Genomic DNA, 20,886 nt, shown 5'->3' with positions numbered 1-20,886 from the left:
TCTCTCTCGCCTGTCTCTTCTCTCTCGCCTGTCTCTTCTCTCTCGCCTGTCTCTTCTCTCTCGCCTGTCTCTTCTCTCTCGCCTGTCTCTTCTCTCTCGCCTGTCTCTTCCTCTCTCTCTCCTGACTGTCTCTTCCTCTCTCTCCTCTGACGGTCTCTCCTGGCTCTCTCTTCTCTCTCCTGACTGTTTTTCCTTACCTGCACTGCAGCAGCTTCCCGGCTCTTCTCTCATGTGCGCTGTCCTGTCCTTTTGCAGTGTTTGTCTGGCCGAATGTGCCCAATGCTGCAGACTGGGAGGGGCGTCCCACCCCTTCCCGCCTGCAGCGTCTGACACATTCGTCTGCATTAGCATTACGGGAGGGAGCTCAGGACAGTGAGCCGATCACGATCTACCAGTGTTTGCTTTGCAATCGGTAGATCGTGATCGACCTAAAGGGCACCCCTGCTTTAGAGGAAAGTTATCAAATTTTCTTGCAGTCACCAGAATTGGCTATTTGCAAAGCTACGTCTTTCCACAGGACCAGCTGGCTTGAATTTCAGTGGAGAGTCAGGCCTGTGGTAGGAGCTCTCCTGGCTTAACTCTAATATACAATATATTTTGAAAAAACTGCCTCAAGGAATAGTTCTAGCCAGCCTTTATAATGCACCCAGGCAGTGCCACTTCCTAAGGTAAGGGACTCCTCATCGGGTTTTGGCACTTGGACTGTAGTCCAAAAACCTTATTGCATGATTATGAATATAATATGTTATATGGTTTACTATATGGTGTATGTGGACAAACCTCTAAACTATTGAGTTCAGTTGTTTCCAGTGAAGTGGTGTTAATGCAAGTGTATACAAAAGGCATTTTGAACTGTGCCCTTCCAACCTTGTGGCAAAAATTTGCCACACACCTATTTGAACTTGTTGGACATCCCATTCCAAAACCATAACCATGCCCTCCCCCCTCCTTTACGTAGTTACAAATCTACTTACAGGCAGGTGGGTGAACACTGCAAATGTGTTGTTGAGGAAAGCAACAAGGTCCACCAGATAATCACTGGCCCTCTCACTGGATTCTAGGGTCATCCAGTTGTAGTCAGCCAGTTGAAGGAACTGGTCAATTTTCTGGTTCAGGTTGGTGTAAATCTCTTCTTCTGCAGCTTGCCGGGCATCCTGCAAAGGACAAATGCCAGTTTTAGTAAGGCACGTAGAATGGTCCACTGACACTTCCGTGCTCTGACCCAGTCACTTATTGAGCCTTACTCAACACAACAGGCTAATCAGATTCTTCAGAATGTCTGAGGTTTCACACTGCACATTGCTGTTGGAAGCTTGAAGGTACAATAAATTCTAATCACTCAAGACAGATAGTCACCCTCCCCCCCCCATGTAAAATGCATATATATTGCCTTCCCTGGTTGCATCCAGACCACCCTAGGTAATGCCCACATGTGATCCTGAGCCGCCATAATTGAAAGAACTGAAATCCAATGAATGAAAGGGGCAGGCCAGGAAAAGTCGGACCGGGGAGGAAAGTGCGGGATAATGCTGCATGTCCTCCAGCCAGGAGATGAGCTGCTCTATCTGATTTGCTGCAGCTTCTAATGCACTCTGCAACTTATTTCAAAATGTTCCCTGTAACATAGTAAATCTTTACTTATTGAATTCAGGTCCACTTTAAGAGGCCATAGCTGAAATGTAAAAATGGCTCTGGAGCTTAACTGGTTAATATCCGTTATGTGACCACTTCCCCTCCCAGGACAAACACTCACCTTGAAGGTAGTCAGACCATACAGCTTGGTGGTGTGTACAGTCTCTGGCAGGACATTGGTAATATTAGTGATAAACTCTTCCAGGAACTTGCAGGAGATTTCCAGATGGGTGGTGTTGATGATAATCTGTACAAGCTATGAAATAAAAAGATATGCTTAGCGGGTAATGTAGTCATTTACAAAGTTAAAAACAAGTTAAAAAACAACTATAAATGTGAAGGGTAAAAATACTAGCTCCTTGTGGACACTCTTCTTCCTTGGCATGACATAAATGTCCGGGGAAAACACTTAGCAAGTCCACCTCAAAGTTAACCTGTAAGGCAAGACAGACTTAAAGGAGAACTATGAGGTGAGTGCTTTTCACTCACCTCATAGTTCTAGCCGACCTGTGACAATGAGACTGTAATGGCACATTGGGCATATTCCAAGTTGACAATGCCAGGATTCAGCGGGCTCAGATTGTGAAAGAGTGGCTCAGGGAGCATGAGACATTATTGTCACACATGGATTGGCCACCGCAGAGTCCAGACCTGAACCCCATTGAGAATCTTTGGAATGTGCTGGAGAAGACTTTACGCCGTGCTCCGACTCTCCCATCATCAATACAAGATCTTAGTGAAAAATGAATGTAACTCTGGATGGAAATATATGTTGTGACATTGCATAAGCTCACTGAAATGATGCCACAGAGAATGTGTGTCGCAAATCAAAGCTACATATTAGTGTGTGACTTGGTTTGGCCAGGCAGTGTATTTAGCACGATGTTGCTGGGTTCCTATGAAGCTGCAGGAACATGCTCAGAGACTAGACTGTGCCCCTCGTACAACCAGTTGGGTACCACTGCTGCAGGTGCCCACTGGAGACATGTGCTAAGAGAGAAGCCCAAGTTTAAACCGGTCACAGAGAGCAGTAGTAGTGCAGGTATTCAGCCTGAACAGATAGTGATCCGGTTATATGTTCATCAAGTCACGTCACGTGGGCTACGAGAGGAATGTACAAACAGACGTACTAACAACAAACTAGGACAAAACACACACATGCAAGAAACCTGGACATGCTTGGACAGCAACCAAAGTATCCTTGTTCTACTGACTGCCTGACAGTTTAGACCCACAGGCTTGTCACCCTTCAATGACGTTCACTGTGTAACACAACAGCCAATAGCTACCAGCAACCCAGCCCGGGCTGATGAGACTCAGCAGGTCAACATGGTACTGGGCACAGGTCAGCATTGCCAGTCAGCAAATTCTGTGATGCTTTATAGACGCAGTGGTGAGACGGCTCCTTACAGGTCTGTCATTATTCCAGACATAATTGTCGGGATCTGTTCCGGCTGCGGCGTCTCAGTATATCGCAAGCTGTAGCTCGCGGTATACTGAGCTTAGGGTGACGGGAGGACGCTAGTTTGTGTCCTCCCGTTACCCGAAGGAGAACTATGGGGAAAAGCCCTGACCCCATAGTTCTCCTTTAAAAAAGAAATGGCATTTACCCAGAATTCCTTTCTCCTCTTTAAGTGGCTTATTTACATAAAGTGCGTCTACTCGTATACCGTGTTTCCCCGAAAGTAAGACCTAGCACTATCTTCAGGGATTTCTGTAATATAAGACCTACCCCGAAAATAAGACTTAGTTCGGTGGTAGGTCTTATATTACAGAAATCCGCTAGGTCTTACTTTCGGGGTAGCTGCACATAAACTGAATTTTGAATCTAAAGACCGGCCACAGCTCCCGCCCCGCCCACAGGCCCGCCCACACCCCAGCCGGCCGCAGCTTCCGCCCCGCCCACACGCCAGACGCAGCTCCCGCCTACACGCCCGACGGCCGCAGCTCCCGCCCACACGCCCGATGGAAACTGAATATCATCAGCCGACACCGGGACCGGCAACAGCACGCCGCCTTCCGGGACCTCGTCCGGTCCTCCCCCAGCCAGGTAAGACATCCCCCGAAAATAAGACCTAGTGTCTTTTTTCGTGCAAAAAAAAAAAATAAGACACTGTCTTATTTTCGGGGAAACACGGTACGGCCGTGTGAAATAGCTCTAGTGATTGAGCAGAATGTTAGCATACGGTCAGGTTTCTCCTCAGCATGGCTGACACTTGCAATTCTGCAATGATCTACGACTTCCTTTAGAACCTGCATTGGCTTATAGGAAGGGAAGAAAACCGTAAAGTGATATTAAAGTCAAAAGGTTTTTAAGTGATTTCTAAAGCTGGTCAAATCGCTTACAATGGATGCCGCTTCTAAATGTTTAAAAGTTTTCATTTCTTGCAGAATCAGCTGGTCCCCTGTGCACTGGTCCTGATATCCTGTTCTAGGGTGACTCCTTTCCCTTGCAGGGTCCTATGGAGTCACTCTTGTGTGTGCCAGTAGCTGTGTGTGTCTCTACACAAATACACAGACACAACAAGGCAAGACACTCCGCTACTCCCCTCTCTTCGCTTCTCCAAGCTAGTAGATAGACAGTTGCTGGAGACTGTGTTCCTTGTGATCCTTTCCCTTGCACGGTTCTATGGCGCCAGCTTGTGTGTGCTAGTAAGCTGTGTGGGTCTCTACACAAATACACAGACACGGCAGGGCAAGCCACTTTCCTGCTCTTTCCTTCCCTAAGATAGCAGATAGAGAGCTACTGGAGACTAGTGATGGGCTCGGGCATATTCGCAGCTCCACGTGCCGAGCCCGCCAGGAAGCTGACAGCTTCAATCACAGTCACTGAGACATTTTCCAATCTCTGCAGCTGCGGACCTGGAAAATGTCTCAGTACCTGTGATTGGCGCTGCGCGCTGTCAGCTTCCTGGCACGTGGAGCTGCGAACACGCCCGAGTCCATCCTTACTGGAGACTGCTGTGTCTTGTGATCTCGTACTTGACAGGAAGTTCAGGGAAGTGATGAGCTCCTTGGTTCCTTGTTCTGCTTCTCCCTCTCCCAGTCTGAACGTGGCTGCACACAGGATTGGATAGCGGCTGATTTAGGCACTTGCACTCCTTGAGTTTATTAATACGTGACTTGCATTTATTTTGAAATACCGAGCGGCGTTAAATAATGTCTTTTATATCTGACCGGCGTTCAGCTTTAAGGAACTGAACTCTATAACCCAGTGGGTCGGACAATGATCACATAAACAGATGTTTGTGTTCAAAGCCTTCCTGTTATTTGCAGACTTTAAGATCTTACGGTTTGCAAAGTGAACAATCGCATACAAAGTGCGACCTGTGACTAGGCTATAGACATGAAGGAGACTGCGAGGCGTTGCTGGTATGAATAGGATGCGCTCGAATGGCAGACAGCAGAGCGAGGGGATGTCTGTGGCGTCCTTTTCTCCATCCCAGCAGCAATCAGGGGGCTATTGTCCCGGCGTTCTTTCACGGCAAGGAGAGCATTACAAGCTATGTGCGGAGTCCATCCCAGAGAAAACACAGCCGGGGGAAGACGTGTGGCAAACAGATGGCAGAGGAGATCCCGAGCGTTCAAGCGGCGTGCACAACTTTACGCCTGACCAAAATCGTTAGGTGGCTGTCTGGTTGCCGAATAAACACGCGGTGCTGCTACAAACACGGGCCTGACACGCCAGGGCTCCCGCCACAGGGGATAACTAGAGTTCAAGGTTCCTCTACATGTAGGTGGGTGGAGGAAATGGGGCTTTCCCTGCACAAATCAAACATGAACTCTGTCTGTATCCCAAATAACTTGAAGGGAATGCAAAGGCTTGCCAATGTTTTTGTTAGGTATACATGTTTAACGTACATGAAATAATCCAATCCATTCACGTTAACACTTCCAAAACCTTGTGTGTATATGGAGTTCATTATCACAATATACAGAGATAAAGGTTGTGGACACCTGACTATCACAACTAAACGAGTTTGTTCAACATCTCATTCCAGAACCACGTCTTTGTATGCTGCGGCATTTACAGCACCCTTCACCGGAGACACCTGAACTCAATCATTCGGAGGGGCAGCCATGTACGTCTGGCAATACGCTGCATTGTGAACAGGAGGGCAGCCATACTCATTACAAACCCAGCTTCTTCTTCCTGTTTTACTAGTCCTTCTCTCTCATAGTGCATGTCTATGATTCAGCGGACTCCTGAAAACAATGCACTCCCTGTGTGGCTGATATCCTACCTCGATAGCTGTTAAAGTGACACTAAACTTACAATTTAAATCTTACAAATACATTCAAGTACCCTAATTATTACCAAAAAATGTGATACATTAAATGGGTGGGTAAAGTTCCTCTTTAAGTGCCCAATGATTCTGCTTGTAGAGCCATTATTTTCCCACTTCCTGTAACAGGGTGTCAACAGTTTTCTCTGCAGTGAAACTGTACAGGGAAGTCTTCCATAGACATGTGGTTTTAAATGGACTTTAAGGCCAGCTGATATGTGTTAAAGTGACACTAAGCTGAGGCGTTAAAGGAGAACTATGAGGTGAGTGCTTTTCACTCACCTCATAGTTCTAGCCGACCTGTGACAATGAGACTGTCACAGGTCGGCTCAGTAGATCGGGAGGTGAGCGAACACATACCGGCGTTCGCTCACCTCTCGATCCTGTCACGGCTCTCTGCCGTGACAGGGGAGGGGCTGGATTCCCCCCTCCCCGCTCCGATCCTCCAGCGCTGACTGGCGGAACGGACGGGGGAGGGGGCGGGTACAGCTGGCTCTGCCTCTAGATAGGCAGAGCCAGCTGTCAGTCACGCAGCTGGGCGGATCCCGGCATAATTGTCGGGATCCGCTTCAGCTGCGGGGTCTCAGTATACCGTGAGCAACAGCTCGCAGTATACTGAGCCTAGGGTGACGGGAGGACGCTAGTTTGTGTCCTCCCGTTACCCTAAGGAGAACTATGGGGAAAAACCCTAACCCCATAGTTCTCCTTTAAACCTTAAAAATACATTGAAGTACCTTAACTAATAACAACAATGTATCTTATTTGTGTATCACTCGGCTGTAGGTCCTCAAATCATCGCTGAATTGGTGCTGACATTGTCTGGACGGCGACTACTTTTGTTCCCCATGGTCCCTGTGTGTGTTGTGAAGTAGTCACCGCTCCAAGATCACTCCTGTGATGGACTACAATCTCAATACAAATGAGTAAACTAAACATGAGATTGTAGTCCATCACAGGAGCAAGCTTGGAGCGGTGGCTACATTACAACACACACAGGGACCATGGGGAACAAATGTAGCCCCCCTCCAGAAGGAAGGACAGTGTCAGCACCAATTCAGAGATGATTTGAGGATCTACAGCCGAGTAATACACAAATAGGATACATTGTTGTTATTAGTTAGGGGACTTCAATGCATTTTTAAGATTTATCTCCTGAGTTTAGTGTCACTTTAACTATCGCTTTAAAAAGCACATAAGACATTCCATAATATTGAAAAAAACACCTCTTGTCTTTCTGTTGCAGTGCTTTCAGTGATGAGAGGTGTTTCCTAATTACACGAGATGATTCCACTATACTTCTGTGAATTGTATGCTGTCCTATGACTAGGGATGCACCGATACTGATTTTTCTTGGCACATTAACACCAATGAAGCGGTATAGTTGTCCATTATATTGATCTTTCAGTACTCGCCCATACCAATACAGGTACTTCCGCGAGCATGGAGCTGGCTTCCCGGCCAATCAGGAGGCCAGGCGGCGGGAATGACCGGGGAAGCCGGCTCCATGTTCCCTCGCGGCACTGTCGGTCAGAGGAAATCTCCCTCTGACCGGAACTTCCGGTATCAGGGGTAAGTATCGGAGCATTTGGTCGAGTATCGGTGCATCCCCACTTACAACCTTGCGAGCCCTTTACCCACCTCCGTAAGGCCAACATTCTTTCTCTTGATGACATTCTGAAGGCAGTTGCTGAGTGTTCGAGTCAGTAGTAAATTTGTGGATTTTCTGATCATGTCGTCCACTTCCGTAGAGCTGAAATATGACAAATACAAAAGAATGATACAAAACCAGGATTCTCTAACCACATGCATACAACACTTACAAATTACAAATAATACAGGAAACAATTATTACTCTTTCACTTTGAATGAGGGGAATGTTTAGTCATTTGCAGCCACAAGTAAAACCGCCCCTAATGGTCTTCTGGTCAGTCCAGTGACGTCAGAGGTCCTTCCTCTTCTCTTCCGGTGGCGGTAGTGAGTGGACCTTCCTCCTGCACTGAACGGCACTCATAAAAGGTTTCGGTACCATTCAGTGCAGTAGTACTTTGAGTCCACGCAGCTTAATGATACATCACAAGAGGGAGGGCCTGGACAGCCTGGGCTCAGAGGTAGTGTGATTATTACCACTGGCTGTCATTAAACCCTGAAAACTGGCGACATCTAGAGCCGTGGTTCTCAACTGCTGGGTTTGGGTCGTAACCCAAAAGTGGGTCAGTGTGGGCCTTTCACTGCGCTAGGTGAGAGGCTCCTCAGTCTCCCACTAGTGCAGCACTGTCAGTTCTTCAGCTGAGCAGCCATTCAAAATATACTGTCCAGTGCCGAGTGTCAGCTTAAGGAGGGGTGGGCTGGGGGTATGGCTGTGAGGGAGCTCCATCCATGCTTGCATTGCTTACTGCTCCTAGCTTGTCCTGTAGAGGTGCCTGGACCAGAATTCAGTCATATTCTGGCTCCCGGCTCCTGTACAGAGCACGCAAGTGAGCTGTATAAGCAATGCACATATGGATGGAGCTCCATCACAGCACAGCAGCCCACACTGGACCCCAGGCTGAGGATCCCCTCCAGTTCTCGTAAGGTAGGCAGACTGGGTGGAACTTAATATATATTATTTTTTTGGAGTGAGTGTGTGAGATTGTCTGTGAGATTGTGTCTGTGGTTGTGTGTGTGTGTTATGTGTTTTTGAGCGCCCGTTCACACTAGCACAGTGTGTTAATCACAGAGTCCTGTGCGAATAATGCACTCTACCATGCAATCTCACCTATTGCGCGTTCTGGTGTGGGAGGTGCTATGCATTGCCATTCGCATTGCCAACACCCCAAACGCACCTCCCACCCACAGTTCCATCACACGCACCGGAACCCGCGGTACTGCGACTTGGGTCACGACTTAATGACCCATTTCAAATGTGGGTCCGGAGGTTACACAGGTTGAGAACCTCTGATCTAGGGTACCTTCTGCAAGGGACAGCTGCTGCTTTTTTTACAAGCACCGAGCTGTTTACTTTTAACATTTTATCAGAACCGGGAATTCTGATTTGACTTAAGAGTATGGGTTACCACGTTTATATACCCGAACAGGTATCTTTATAAACATAGGTACTACTATTTGAGTTAAATATAGTGTTTTATTTTGCTTTATTCCTATACACAGTTATAATGTTAAGATATATACACCTGAATGTTCTCTCGATACTATATTCATATGTGAAAACTGCACAATTTACCTAATGCTATGATTCATAACTTTGATGACATTGCTTTATTTGTATCGATGCTTTACTAATTTCAATTAAAAAACCATATGCTAAAAGTAGGTACGGGTTACAACAGCAGAACACCACACCGGAATCCACTTTTGCCAACAAACAATGACGCCACAGTGATTTCAGGATCAGCAAAACTCAATGACTGAAGACTGGAAAAAAGGTACCTGACCTTTTTGCTATGACATACAGATGGAAAGTTCAGAATTTGCTGTGCATACCATGTATACAAATAAAATCACACAATGAAAGAGCGCCACTACTGTGGAGAGAACTCACGTTACTGTTGTCAGCATGTCGCATGTGAGCTGGTCTTACGGTGCCGGGAGTGGATGTAGAGGAACAGTCTGAGAGCTGTGAAGGGTAGTCGTTTGAACAACGCGGTCTCAGTTGGCCAGGCTGAGCCACGGGTACAAGAGTATAAGGCGATGTCAGTGCCGGACCGTTCGGGGACCTCAGGGGTCTGTGCGAGCGGTATCTCGAAGATGTCATAAACGAGGGAGGAGGAAAGAAATGGACAAGGATAGTGTCCAATGACAGCGGCTACGCGTTTCGAGGCTCTGCCTCTTTTTCAAGCCTAAGTCAGTGGTGCAGTAAAGGTGGCGGGATATCTTGCCAGTATTTAAATCTGACAGCTGGGAGGAGTCAACCGTTGTTCAAATAGATGTAATTGGTGGGGGAGTAACGTGAGTTCTCTCCACAGTAGTGGCGCTCTTTCATTGTGTGATTTTATTTGTGTATTCACAGGGTTCCTCTCCCTGTTTTAGTTAGAGCTTGCACACTGAACCCCCTTGCACACGTTTTTAGCGCCTTTAAAGGGTTTTTACCCAGCAGTGAGTGCGCTTTCGCCGTTTGTTGTATTTATTTGTTTGCTTTTAATACCATGTATCCATCCTTTCTTGTGTCCAGGGTTCAGGCTATGGATTTATAGGTGCAGGAATTGGTTTCTTGGCACATTAATACAAATTAAGCAGTATGGCTGTCCATCATGTGCTGGATAGATGTATCGAAAACAAGTGGCCACTAGCTGCATATTCCAATGGTGCATTTGTTATTTCGGATGGAGTTTCACAAGAGGCACATGATCTCTAATCAGGTATTGAGTTTGATTGCCGAGACAGATTCGAAGATTGCAATATGAGGCCTTACAACAGAATGACCTGTCTAAGGGCAGGCAGAGCACCTCCATGAATGGTGGTGGCGGCCTCGAAGTTCAAGCTATGCCAGCTATCCTGTAATTAGCTGAAGGGAGACAAGGCCATGACAGTCACGTCATGCAGGATCCCTGACATTCACACAGAAGTGGAATTCAGCTAAGTGTAATATCAATGAACGGAACAAAAGCCTGGCTAACGTAAGCTGCTTTGATCTGTCAGCAGCCATCTAGAAGGTCAGAAAGGATAAGCGGGGTTATCTCCTGAGGCAGGCCCCGAGATGGAGGCAGCTTACTCCAATATCAGGCAGAGGGCCCCGGGGTCATATGACCTTTTCACTCTTATCCTCCTGTAGCTGATAAGCGCTGGAGATTAGCCGTCTGGACATGACCTGGGAAAACACAAGAAAGCCTTAGCCACTTACCTGACACCACAACATGGGGGCTGGCGGGATCGGCTGAAGTGTCAGAGGAAGATCAATAGAGACATCATGTTACACAGTGACACCCCTGCTTCTAATGCTATGTGCCAGACACGGCCAGGGGAAGACAGCTGGGGTTCTATTCCACTAGCTGTAATAATATATGAGGAGAGCTGCCACAAGAAAGTCTAAGCTCATGAAAGTCATGAAATCCCTGAAGATGATGCTGTGCAGCTTGCAAATTGCTGCATGCAGCAGTTTAGGTGTGCATTCCATATGAGGCTATGAAAGGTGTCCGCCAAGCAGGGCATCCCTAGCTTTTTTGAGGTCTGAGACGACAGAGGGACGGGATCCCGCCAAACTCCTGGCAACCAGTGACATCAGCAAGAGCTTCCCAGGTTGCTAAGAGCTGGGCGGAAAGATGTGCATGGCCCTTACACATCTCCCTACCTGGCTCTTAGCATCCTGGGACGCTCTTGCCGGCAAGGGGGTGGCAGGCACACTTGTAAACACTGTGCAGCAGAGCGACCATGCCCTCTGCCTGCTGCCCCCACACGAGCCGACTGAGGAAACAGATTCAGGCTGCCTCAATATAGGGACAGCCCTGCCTCCAAGGACACTGTAGTACCATGCACCAGAGAGTCAAGGATCAATTGCCAATGGACCATACCAGTGAAATCTGAAATATGGAGGCTGCCATTTTTTCCTTTGAAAGGAGCAGGCTCTGGGGTGGCCACACTCTGTCTTCAGTACTTTGTGAATTGTTGTCATTGGGAAGGCCAAAGATTATAAACCCACCCTACATGATTGCCCCACATCAATGACCCCAACCTCAGCTTCATTCTTTAAAGTAGATGTAGAATCTAACTGGATGACATGAGGTTTTTAGATGGTAAGCCCTCAGGGGCAGGGCCCTCCTTACCATCTTGTCTTGGATTGTATTGTGATTGTAACGTCCTCCTTATATTGTAAAGTGCGGCGCAAACGGTTGGCGCGGTATAAATCCTGTATAATAATAATAAAAGACTAACATAAATCACGGCAATGCTCTTCTTTTCCAGTTTATTTTAATTGATCGCTTTGACATTTATTTTTCACCTTAAAGCCTATCTCAGGCAAACCAAAAAACGACCCCTGCAGTGGGGCTACCCATGCACTGCAAGGGTTAAATGCTCTTTTATGCCTCAGGGACAAGAAAAAGCTGTTTTACTTATCTGATCCATGCTCCTGCTGGCTCCCTCCGGATGGCTAGGGAGGTCCCTGCAGCCTCTTCTCCCCTTCGCTCCAGCAGTCTGAGGACCGCCAATGTCTAATGGAGGTTCCATAGATCTGCATTAGATGTGAGGATGCCGTGGGACATTCCGCCAACCAGAGTGTAGGGGAGAGAGGAGATCAGAGACTGGCAGGGGGGAGCAGGGATCAGGTAAGTAAAAGTGCTTTACTCCGGTCCTCTAGACATTGCAATTTACACACCTCTGCTTCACTTCCAAGCAAAGCACATGACAGGCGTTATGATCTAATTCTGCAATAGAGTAGGCCTGAACATTTAGAAATGTTAGAAAGAAGTGTGTCTAGGCAGCACTCCCTTCCTTGAATACCTCCTAAAAAAAATAGCAGTGTGCTTCCTGACAGTGATGGGTTACTCCAGTTCTATATAGTTGTAGATCTGCAGTGTGAGATCATCTAAGGCACTGCTCACTAGATTTGGTGATGTCACTACTGCTATGCTCATTATTCTCCTTGCTGGAGAGGAAGCCGTACCCGAGGTCATGCAGTGCAAGAATCTCCCTGCTTCTGCTAAGTTCACCTGTGCTTTCTCCTCTCCTCCAGCTGATGGTTGTCACAGCTGTCCCTGACATCTGAAATAAGGAAGCGAAGCCTTGCTCCTCCACCAAGATGGGTTCCTCCACATAGACACACCAGGCAGAACAAAGTTAGTCATTGGGAAAAGATCAGCTGCAGGGAGACCACAGGCAATACAGGTGACTAGTCCCGGGCACTTTGTGATTTTTCCGCACAGCTACCACAGCAACTTTGTGGCTTTCAATGTCCTTTCTCTGTCTCCAGCCTCATCACTGGACAATAAATGGACACCACTCCCTCTGTTCAGGTGGCTGACTAAGAAAGCAGTAAAGTTGACCCAGGAAACAGACATGATAAACCAGCACGTAGCAGAGTGATCTCACTGACTACCGCGGGTGTGTACCACAAGTATGATTGCCCAAATTATAAATCCTTCTGCGGGTGAATCAGTAAACATATGTCTCTGATTTGTATATTCAGCCATTTAGATGTAATGTGCAGCTTGAGAGCACATTCAAAGCGTCATGCCTGACATAAGCTCCTGATATGAATTATAGAAAGGCTTTCAAGGTTATTTACACCTTTGTGCCAGGTGCTTTTAAAAAATATACACCGATCAGCCCTGACCCATCGGAGCATGGACTCCACTAGACCTCTGAAGGTACGCTGTGGTATCTGGCACCAACCCATCAATAGCAGATCCTTTAAGTCCTGGAAGTTGTGAGGTGATCGGCCTCCATGGATCGGACTTGTTTTTCCAGCACATCCCACAGATGATCGATTGGACTGAGATCTGGAGAATTTGGAGGCCAAGTCATCACCTCAGACTTGTTGTGTTCCTCAAACCCGTCTTGAATCATTTGTGCAGTGTGTCAGAGCTCATTATGCTGCTGAGAGAGGCCACTGCCATCAGGGAATACCGTTTCCATGAAGGGGTGTACTTGGTCAGTAACAATGTTTAGGTCGGTGGTACGTGACAAAGTAACATCCACATGAATGGCAGGACCCGAGGTTTCCTATCAGAACATTGCCCAAAGCATCACACTGCCTCCGCTTGTCTTCTTCCCATAGTGCATCCTGGCTCCATCCCTTTCCCCACTTCCAGGTGACATTGTAATGAGATAATCAATATGATTCCCGTCACCTCTCAGCAGTCATAAGGTTATCCAAAAAGCACACCGACCAGCGTCAGAAAGAACCTTCCTCAAGCCGGGAATGCTTCACTCACTCCAGTAGAGGATGCCCTGTTTCAGTCAGGGGATCCAGAGGGCTGCATAAGAAACAAAGAACAACCGGGCCGCCTGAGGAAGGGGGCGTGTCCCCGAAAACACATTCAGCAGGGGCAGTGGGACTCTGAGGAGAACAGAGTTCCCTGAGTGTCTCCGTGATCTCTCCTTTGTACATCCACAGCAGAAAGGTCACTAAGGATCACTAGTCCATATGATGTTCCTAATCTAGGCTTCATTTGTGAGTATGTTTCTGTATACGATTTTAATCAATAAAAGGTTTATGTGCACCAGGAAAGGCGCCCGGTTGTTCTTTGAGTCAAAGTGTCATGGCTGATCCCTGTATGCTTGCTGCAGTTGGGCTATTAGAAACCCCTTAAAAAGCACAAACCCTTAAATCTCACCGGAACCCCATGCACTCTGTCAGTGTCTATGAGTACAAACCTCTGACCACAGTAAAGATGTTGTTACCTTAAATGTAAGTCCTCGGAGAACTTCAGGCAGGCGTATATAAATTCCTTGATTTGACTGTAGATTTTTGGCACAAATTCGGAAAAGGGGAATTTTCTCGGGAAGGGTTGCTGCACACAAAAAAGAGAACATCAGGTACTTGTATGGACATTGGGTGCCATCTTTTTTTTCACATCTGGCCTGTTGGATAAATGCATCTTCACATAAATACCAATCAGTTGCTGAGTCCTTGTGGATTCCCAGGCCCAGGTCATACACACAACCTTGACTTAGCTCCAAGTGCTGCCCACCAGTGGTGCTAGACCCTACCTCCATCACTTAGTGCTGGTTCACACCTGGGCGTTTTGCAGCGCTGATCGAAGCGCTGTAAAACGCTCAAGCAGTGAAATCCCATTAATTCCAAGATCGTGGAAACACGCTGAAAATCGCCCTACGCCCAAAAATACCGGCGGGAAGTTTAAAAAGTAAAAAAAAAAAAACAACCCGAAAAAAAGATAGAGAAAATTAAGGAGGGAAAAAAAAAAAATCATATCGCCAGGGAGGTATAAAAATGAGCGTCGAACGTGAGTGTCACTGAACGAAAAAACGTGCTAAAAAATTTGCTGAAAAACGCACCTATAGTACGCCCAGGTGTGAACCCAGCCTTAACAGTCACACCCAGAGCCTCGACTGGCTACTGAGATGGGTGAGGCGGTAGCACCAGAAGAGTTTTACTTAGGCAGACGTTTTTGGGCTCATGGTACATGCCGCCGAAAACAACTCTGCCGCTCTCCTCCCCGCTGCAGACTCACAGACTGTCAGCAGTCTCTTCTTAGAGGTTGTAAACGGCTGCAGCGATCTGTGTCAGAGGGGACAGACAGCCGATTACAGCCTGTAAGGAGACCGCTGACAGTCTAAGTCTGCAGCGGGGAGGAGAACAGCAGAGTTTATTGCAGCATCGGTTCGGAGAAGAAATTAGTCTGCTTCCCCCCTGGTTCTCCTTCAGGTCCCGATACAGATACTAGAATCTGTGCCGATGCCGAGTATTTGGGCAAGTACTCGTACTCGCCCAAATGCCCTGCTGCCTAGCCCGATACCAGGAAGCCGGGCAGCGCGTCATTACACGCTGCCCGGGCTTCCTGATTGGCCGTGAAGCCGGCTTGTGACGAGAGAGCACGGAGCCGGCTTCACTGCCAATCAGGTAGCCATGCGCCGTGTAATGATGCGGTGCCCAGCTTCCTGATTGGTCGGAAGCTGGCCAATCAGGAAGCCATGCGCCGTGTAATGATGCGGTGCTCGGCTTCCTCATTGCCCAGAAAGCCGGTTCCATGCTTTCTCGTCACCTAGTGATGAGAAGCATGTGGACGGCTTCCCGGCTAATCAGGAAGCCAGGTGGCGAGTCATTTCACGCTGCCTGGCTTCCTGAATGGTACTCGGTATTCGGTAACTGCGAGTACCGGAAAAAAATATCGGTACTCGATACCGAAATACCAGTGTCGGTGCATCCCTACTAATAAGTTTAAAAAAAAAAAAAAGTCCCCTGCAAAACACCCTCACGAAAAAAACCCGGCTCCTAACTTTTTTAGCTGGCTCCTGGATTCAAAGAAAATGTGTCAAGTTCTGGGGTGCAGCACAGCAGACTACAACACGTCATGAAGAATTCCGATGTGATCATTGATGCCGGTTTTACCTTCTCTAACTCCGGGTCCTGGACGGGGAACTGACCCAATATCTTCCTATATTCCGCCTCATCACTCACGGGGATGGGGCTGTAGTTATCTGCATCCAGTATGTTCCTGTATGCAAAAAAAAATCAAAAGAGATTTTATTGTACTTTACTGTTCCTTTCTCTCAGCTCAAATCTATCAGTCTGGTCAAATCAAAACCAAACATTCTACGAGGTCATCCCTGAATAGCAGCCATATCAATGATGTCATGAATCAATAATGACCAAATAAATGGTATTACTTAGAAGATGCAAATCTTGCCAGACAACAGTTCAAGGGACTGTTCATGCCAGCATAGGTTTTTTTACTCATGAGTTCAATCTACCTTTTGCCTTCCATGGTTCCTCCCACCCACCTCAACAACATGCTAATGAAATATTTAAATAAAATCTTTCCGTTTTTATCACATTTTAGTGACATCATCACTGTGTTTCTCTATACAATGCAGGCAGATCATGGCTGGTGGGAGGAGCCGGCAGGGTGCTGTACATAGCTTCCTGAAAACATCACAGCACCTTGCCACAGTACAACTGTGCTCTCAGTCCTGATACAAGCAGTAGGCTGGCTCTTGGGAGAAGTTATGCAAATATCAAAAATACCTTGATGGATGGTTGTCAGTCTGGAGGGGTTGGCGTTCCTAAGCAGGCAGCATTTGCATGCAGACCACCCTAGGTAATGCCTGTATGTGATGCTGAGCCTCCAGGATGGAACGAACTAAAATCCAATGAATGGAAGGGACTGGACAGAGACAATCAGGCTGGTAAAAATAAGGCTAGATGTTGCTGGACGTCTTCCAGCTATATAACTTGCTGCAGCTTCTAATGCACATTATGAGAAGCTGACGGTGTGCAGTGCAATCAGAGGACAGCCATTCCGGTAGGAGAGAGGAGACTGAACAACTGTGCAAGACTGAATGGTAATAGTAATTCTACCATTTGAGGTTGAACAAACCAATTCCCTGCAGCAGAGTAGTATTTCACTTCAGCTATAGGGTAGCTTCAATGCAATTTCAGCATCTTTACTTTTGGCTCTGTACATGATTTCCTCACCAGCTTTTAGGGGCGCCTGGCCGGCACTGATAATGCTTGCCATGCACCCCTGTTACACGTGCAGTGTCCCAGCGATGCTCTATAGAAAAGTTACCACATTAGTATGGGAGATGAGTATTGCAGCAGTACCCACCTGAACACCAGGGCCCACTTCTTCAGTAAGATCTCACTGTACTGATCTCTGACCTCCAGCAACATGTCAAACAGATGGTTCACCGGGAAGCCATAACCCTGTACATAACAGATCAGATGTCATCAAATACAAATCAACATGAATATCCGCTTGGCTAAGGGTTCTGCAGCAGGTTAGGCATTCATGGGTTACCTACAATGGGGGTCAGTTCTTGGTTGGGAGGAAGCAGATGATCCAGGGTTGGTTTTCACTGACTGAACAAACACAGCTCTGCCACCCGGGGCACCACCAGAACCCAGCTCATATTAATTAACCCTAAAGGAGGAATGCACTGTACCGATATTTTTTGTTTTCGGTACTCGCCAATATAGAGTACCGATACCGTTGCTGTGTGCCCCGATTATCAGGCAGAAGGGCGGCGCATCATGATCCGTCACCCGGCTTAATGACCGCCTGGAAAGCCAACGTTCTATCGAAAGAACACCGGCTTCACTTGCCGAAGCTGCCTGACCAACCTGGAAGCCAGGCAGCGGGTCATGAGGTGCCATACAGCTTCCTAGCCAATCATGAAGCTGGATGGCAGATCCTGACCCACCTCCCTGCTTACTGATTGGCTAAGAAGCCGGCTTAAATTGTTGCGGGTCATGATGTGCCGTCCCGCTTCCTGATTGGTTAGGAAGCCAAGTTACCTAGCTACAAGTAAAGCCAGCTTCCTAGCCAACCAGGAATGCCGGGAGGTGGATCATGGTCCCTCAGTACTGCCAGTCAGAAGGAGATCTCCCTCTGACCGGAAGTTCCGGTATCAGAGGCAAGTAGTGGAGCATATGGGCGAGTACTAGTATTGGTGCATCCCTACCCTAAAGCAAAACTTTCTAGCAGTTTCTTGTAACTAAACTTTCCAGCAGTCTTTACTAATCCCTTGAAATGCAGTTGCTGCCTCTGTGATGACAACATACACGTCTAACTTGCCTTTTGTGCTGTGCGAAAATCGGGGCAGTTAAGGTCAGTGAGTCAGAAAATTAAGTCAGGAGCAGCCAGGCACCTAGTATTTGTTGGGGGAGGTCAGCAATGGCAACCTCCAAATGTTTCTCAGTACAGTTTTCATTTTAAGTGAAATTCAATATCTTTCTGGTCTATTGAGGGACAAAGGAAGTCTTTAAAGTGACACTTAACTCAGGAGCTAAATCTTAAAAATACATTCAAATCCCTTAACTATTAACACATGTACATGTATTAGACATATATCTTATTTTGTGTATCACTCCGCTGTAGAATCATCTCTGAATTGGTGCAGATATTGTCCTTCCTTCTGGAGGAGGCTACTTTTGTTCCCCATGGTCCCTGTGTGTGTTGTAAAGTAGTCACCGCTCCAACCTCGCTTCTGTGATGGACTACAATCTCAATACAAATTAGTAAACTAAACGTGAGTTTGTAGTCCATCATGGGGGAAAGCTTGGGGTGGTGACTACTTGGGGTGGTGACACTCTGTCCAGCTTCCCGCCAAGCTCATTGACATCACTGGTTGCCAGGAGCTGAGCTTGCGTCCCACCTGGCTCCTGGCAACCAGTGATGTCAATGAGCAGGTGGAGTGTTAGATACACTTGTAATAAAGGTTTAGAAGTGCAACTTACCTGCAATGTGTCAGCAAAATGCACAATGAGATTCTTCAGGTCCAGAACAAGGTTAGGATCGGAACAATATGACTGAAAGAAAAAGAAGAAAAGAAAATGAGACTGAGGGATGGCATATGAAGTCAGCCAAGAACACTTCTAATAATAATATATATATATATAGTGTGTGTACACTCACACACACACACGGGGGGGGGGAATTTATCAAAACTGGAGCAGACACAATATGGAGCAGTTTCCCATGGCAACCTATCAGCTTCTCTCTTCAGTTTGCTCAGGTAAGATTTGAAAATGAGAGAGAGAAGCTGATTGGTTGCAGTGCAAATCTGCTCCAGTTGTGATAAATTCCCATCACAGTGTATACAGTAAAGTCCCTGTTATCCGGCATCCACAGGGATTGGTAGATTCGGGATAAATGTAGTTTCTGGTTGCCTGAGAGTTACTATTAAAAATAGATCTAAGTAATGCCAAACCCCAAACTATACCATAACATAGACTCTGTATTGACTTCATATTAATATTGAAATGCAGTATTCAAAACACACACACGCTGTATATACACACATACAACTATAAATAATATTTCTATGACATAACCTTGTAGAACGATCCGGGGACTTATCCAAAATTTTAGCATCCACAAAACAATAAATGTGGGGGTCAATTACCGAATGTGTTCGTAGCGCCGCCATGGTCTTCGACAGCGCCAAATCCCACAGCTCATCGATGTACGCCCGATTCACCAATCCAACTGTCGTATGTAGGATGTGATCTTCTACCACAAAGAATCTGACAGACACCAAAACATACACGTAAGTATTTGAGGACAGAAAGATGTAGGAAATCAGCCCGAAGACTTTCTCACTGCATATTTCGACTCTTGAAGTGTATATTGAAGGGTACGTATAGTCAAAAACGAAAAATAAATCCGTAGTTCCATACTGAATTTCTATAAGTTCTCTCCCGCTCCTAATAACCAGATCCATCTAGACGTTTACTTACTTATTGAAGAAGCCCATAGGATGGATGTCCTCAATGCACCGACACAATGTCACTCAGCCCTGTGAATATGCACTTCCACATCTGAACAATGTATCATCATTGCGTGCTGGAAGCAATGCATGATGGGATATGTAGTGTTGATAAATTGAGATTGCGACACATCAAGCAGCAGGGAAAGAGATGCAAAGCACTCTGGGAATCCAGGAAGTTGTTGGAAGTGATGGGAAGACGGAAAGCAGCGCTCACTACATAAAAGGGACTTTTTCAAGTAAGACAACTCCAGTATGTATTCCTATCACAATGCCGATATTATAACTACGGATGCGCCAAAACGTTTTTTCAGTATCAAGTACCGATATTTGGGTTTCGTTACTCGCCGATACCGAGTACCAATACAGGTACTTCCGCTGGAATGGAGCCGGCTTCCCGAGCAATCAGGAAGCTGGGCAGCAGGTAATGACATGCCACCTGGCTTCCTGATTGCCCTGGGAAGCCGGCTCCATGATGTTTGGTCGGCTAGATTGTGATTGGCTGAGAAACCGGCTTTCCAGCCAATCAGCATTGAGCCAGCTTCCTGTCCAATCAGGAAGCCGGGCAGCAAGTAATGACAGCAGGCTGTTTGGCTGGCTCGATGCTGATTGGCCAAGAAGCCGGTTTCCCAGCCAATCAGCATGGAGCTGGCTTCCCCGGCCAATCAGGAAGCCGGGAGGCAGGTCAATATTTGCAGCCCGCCGTCCTGATTGCCCAGGAAGCCGGTTCCATGTTCCCCTTATGGCACTGCCAGTCAGAGGAAATCTTCTTCTGATCTCATGTTCCGGTATCGGAGCACTTGGGTGAGTATGAGTACTTGCCCAAATACTCGTTATCGGTGCATCCCTAATTATAACAGGAGAGTATATGCTGGGACATAACACAGAGTCCATCGGGAGAAGGTGGCCCCTTTATCTGGCATTGTAATGTCCATGGCAGTTGGATGCAACTACAATTCTGGGGAGGAGATCTGAAAACCTGATTCATACAGTATTTGGCCAAAAGTTTCTGGACATCTGACAATCTCCCCTACAGTGCATGAGCTTGTTGAACATACCATTCAAAAACCATGGCCATTAATGG

At 46.9% G+C, this 20,886-nt stretch overlaps 1 protein-coding gene across 5 annotated transcripts in view; it reads right to left on the bottom strand.

Moving 5' to 3' along the window:
* EXOC6B (exocyst complex component 6B) overlaps nucleotides 1–20,886 on the bottom strand; it is a 262,345-nt gene that overhangs the window by 113,225 nt on the left and 128,234 nt on the right. For 3 of the 5 annotated variants that reach the window (XM_018561201.1, XM_018561202.1, XM_018561200.1), the window contains exons 11-18: nucleotides 19,440–19,560; nucleotides 18,772–18,843; nucleotides 17,141–17,238; nucleotides 15,922–16,027; nucleotides 14,253–14,362; nucleotides 7,557–7,668; nucleotides 1,754–1,888; nucleotides 975–1,154 (exon numbers count right to left, since the gene is read on the bottom strand). In XM_018561201.1, the coding sequence (XP_018416703.1) occupies nucleotides 975–1,154; nucleotides 1,754–1,888; nucleotides 7,557–7,668; nucleotides 14,253–14,362; nucleotides 15,922–16,027; nucleotides 17,141–17,238; nucleotides 18,772–18,843; nucleotides 19,440–19,560 (934 nt within the window). The remainder of the gene's footprint in view (nucleotides 1–974; nucleotides 1,155–1,753; nucleotides 1,889–7,556; nucleotides 7,669–14,252; nucleotides 14,363–15,921; nucleotides 16,028–17,140; nucleotides 17,239–18,771; nucleotides 18,844–19,439; nucleotides 19,561–20,886) is intronic. The other 2 variants (XM_018561204.1, XM_018561203.1) reach the window with 1 other exon arrangement.

Source organism: Nanorana parkeri, unplaced genomic scaffold (genome assembly GCF_000935625.1).
Source record: "Nanorana parkeri isolate BGI_ZX_2015 unplaced genomic scaffold, ASM93562v1 scaffold507, whole genome shotgun sequence".
Classification (NCBI taxonomy): domain Eukaryota; kingdom Metazoa; phylum Chordata; class Amphibia; order Anura; family Dicroglossidae; genus Nanorana; species Nanorana parkeri.
The sequence above is the reverse complement of the archived record's forward strand: the minus strand, read 5'-3'. Positions and strand labels throughout refer to the sequence as shown.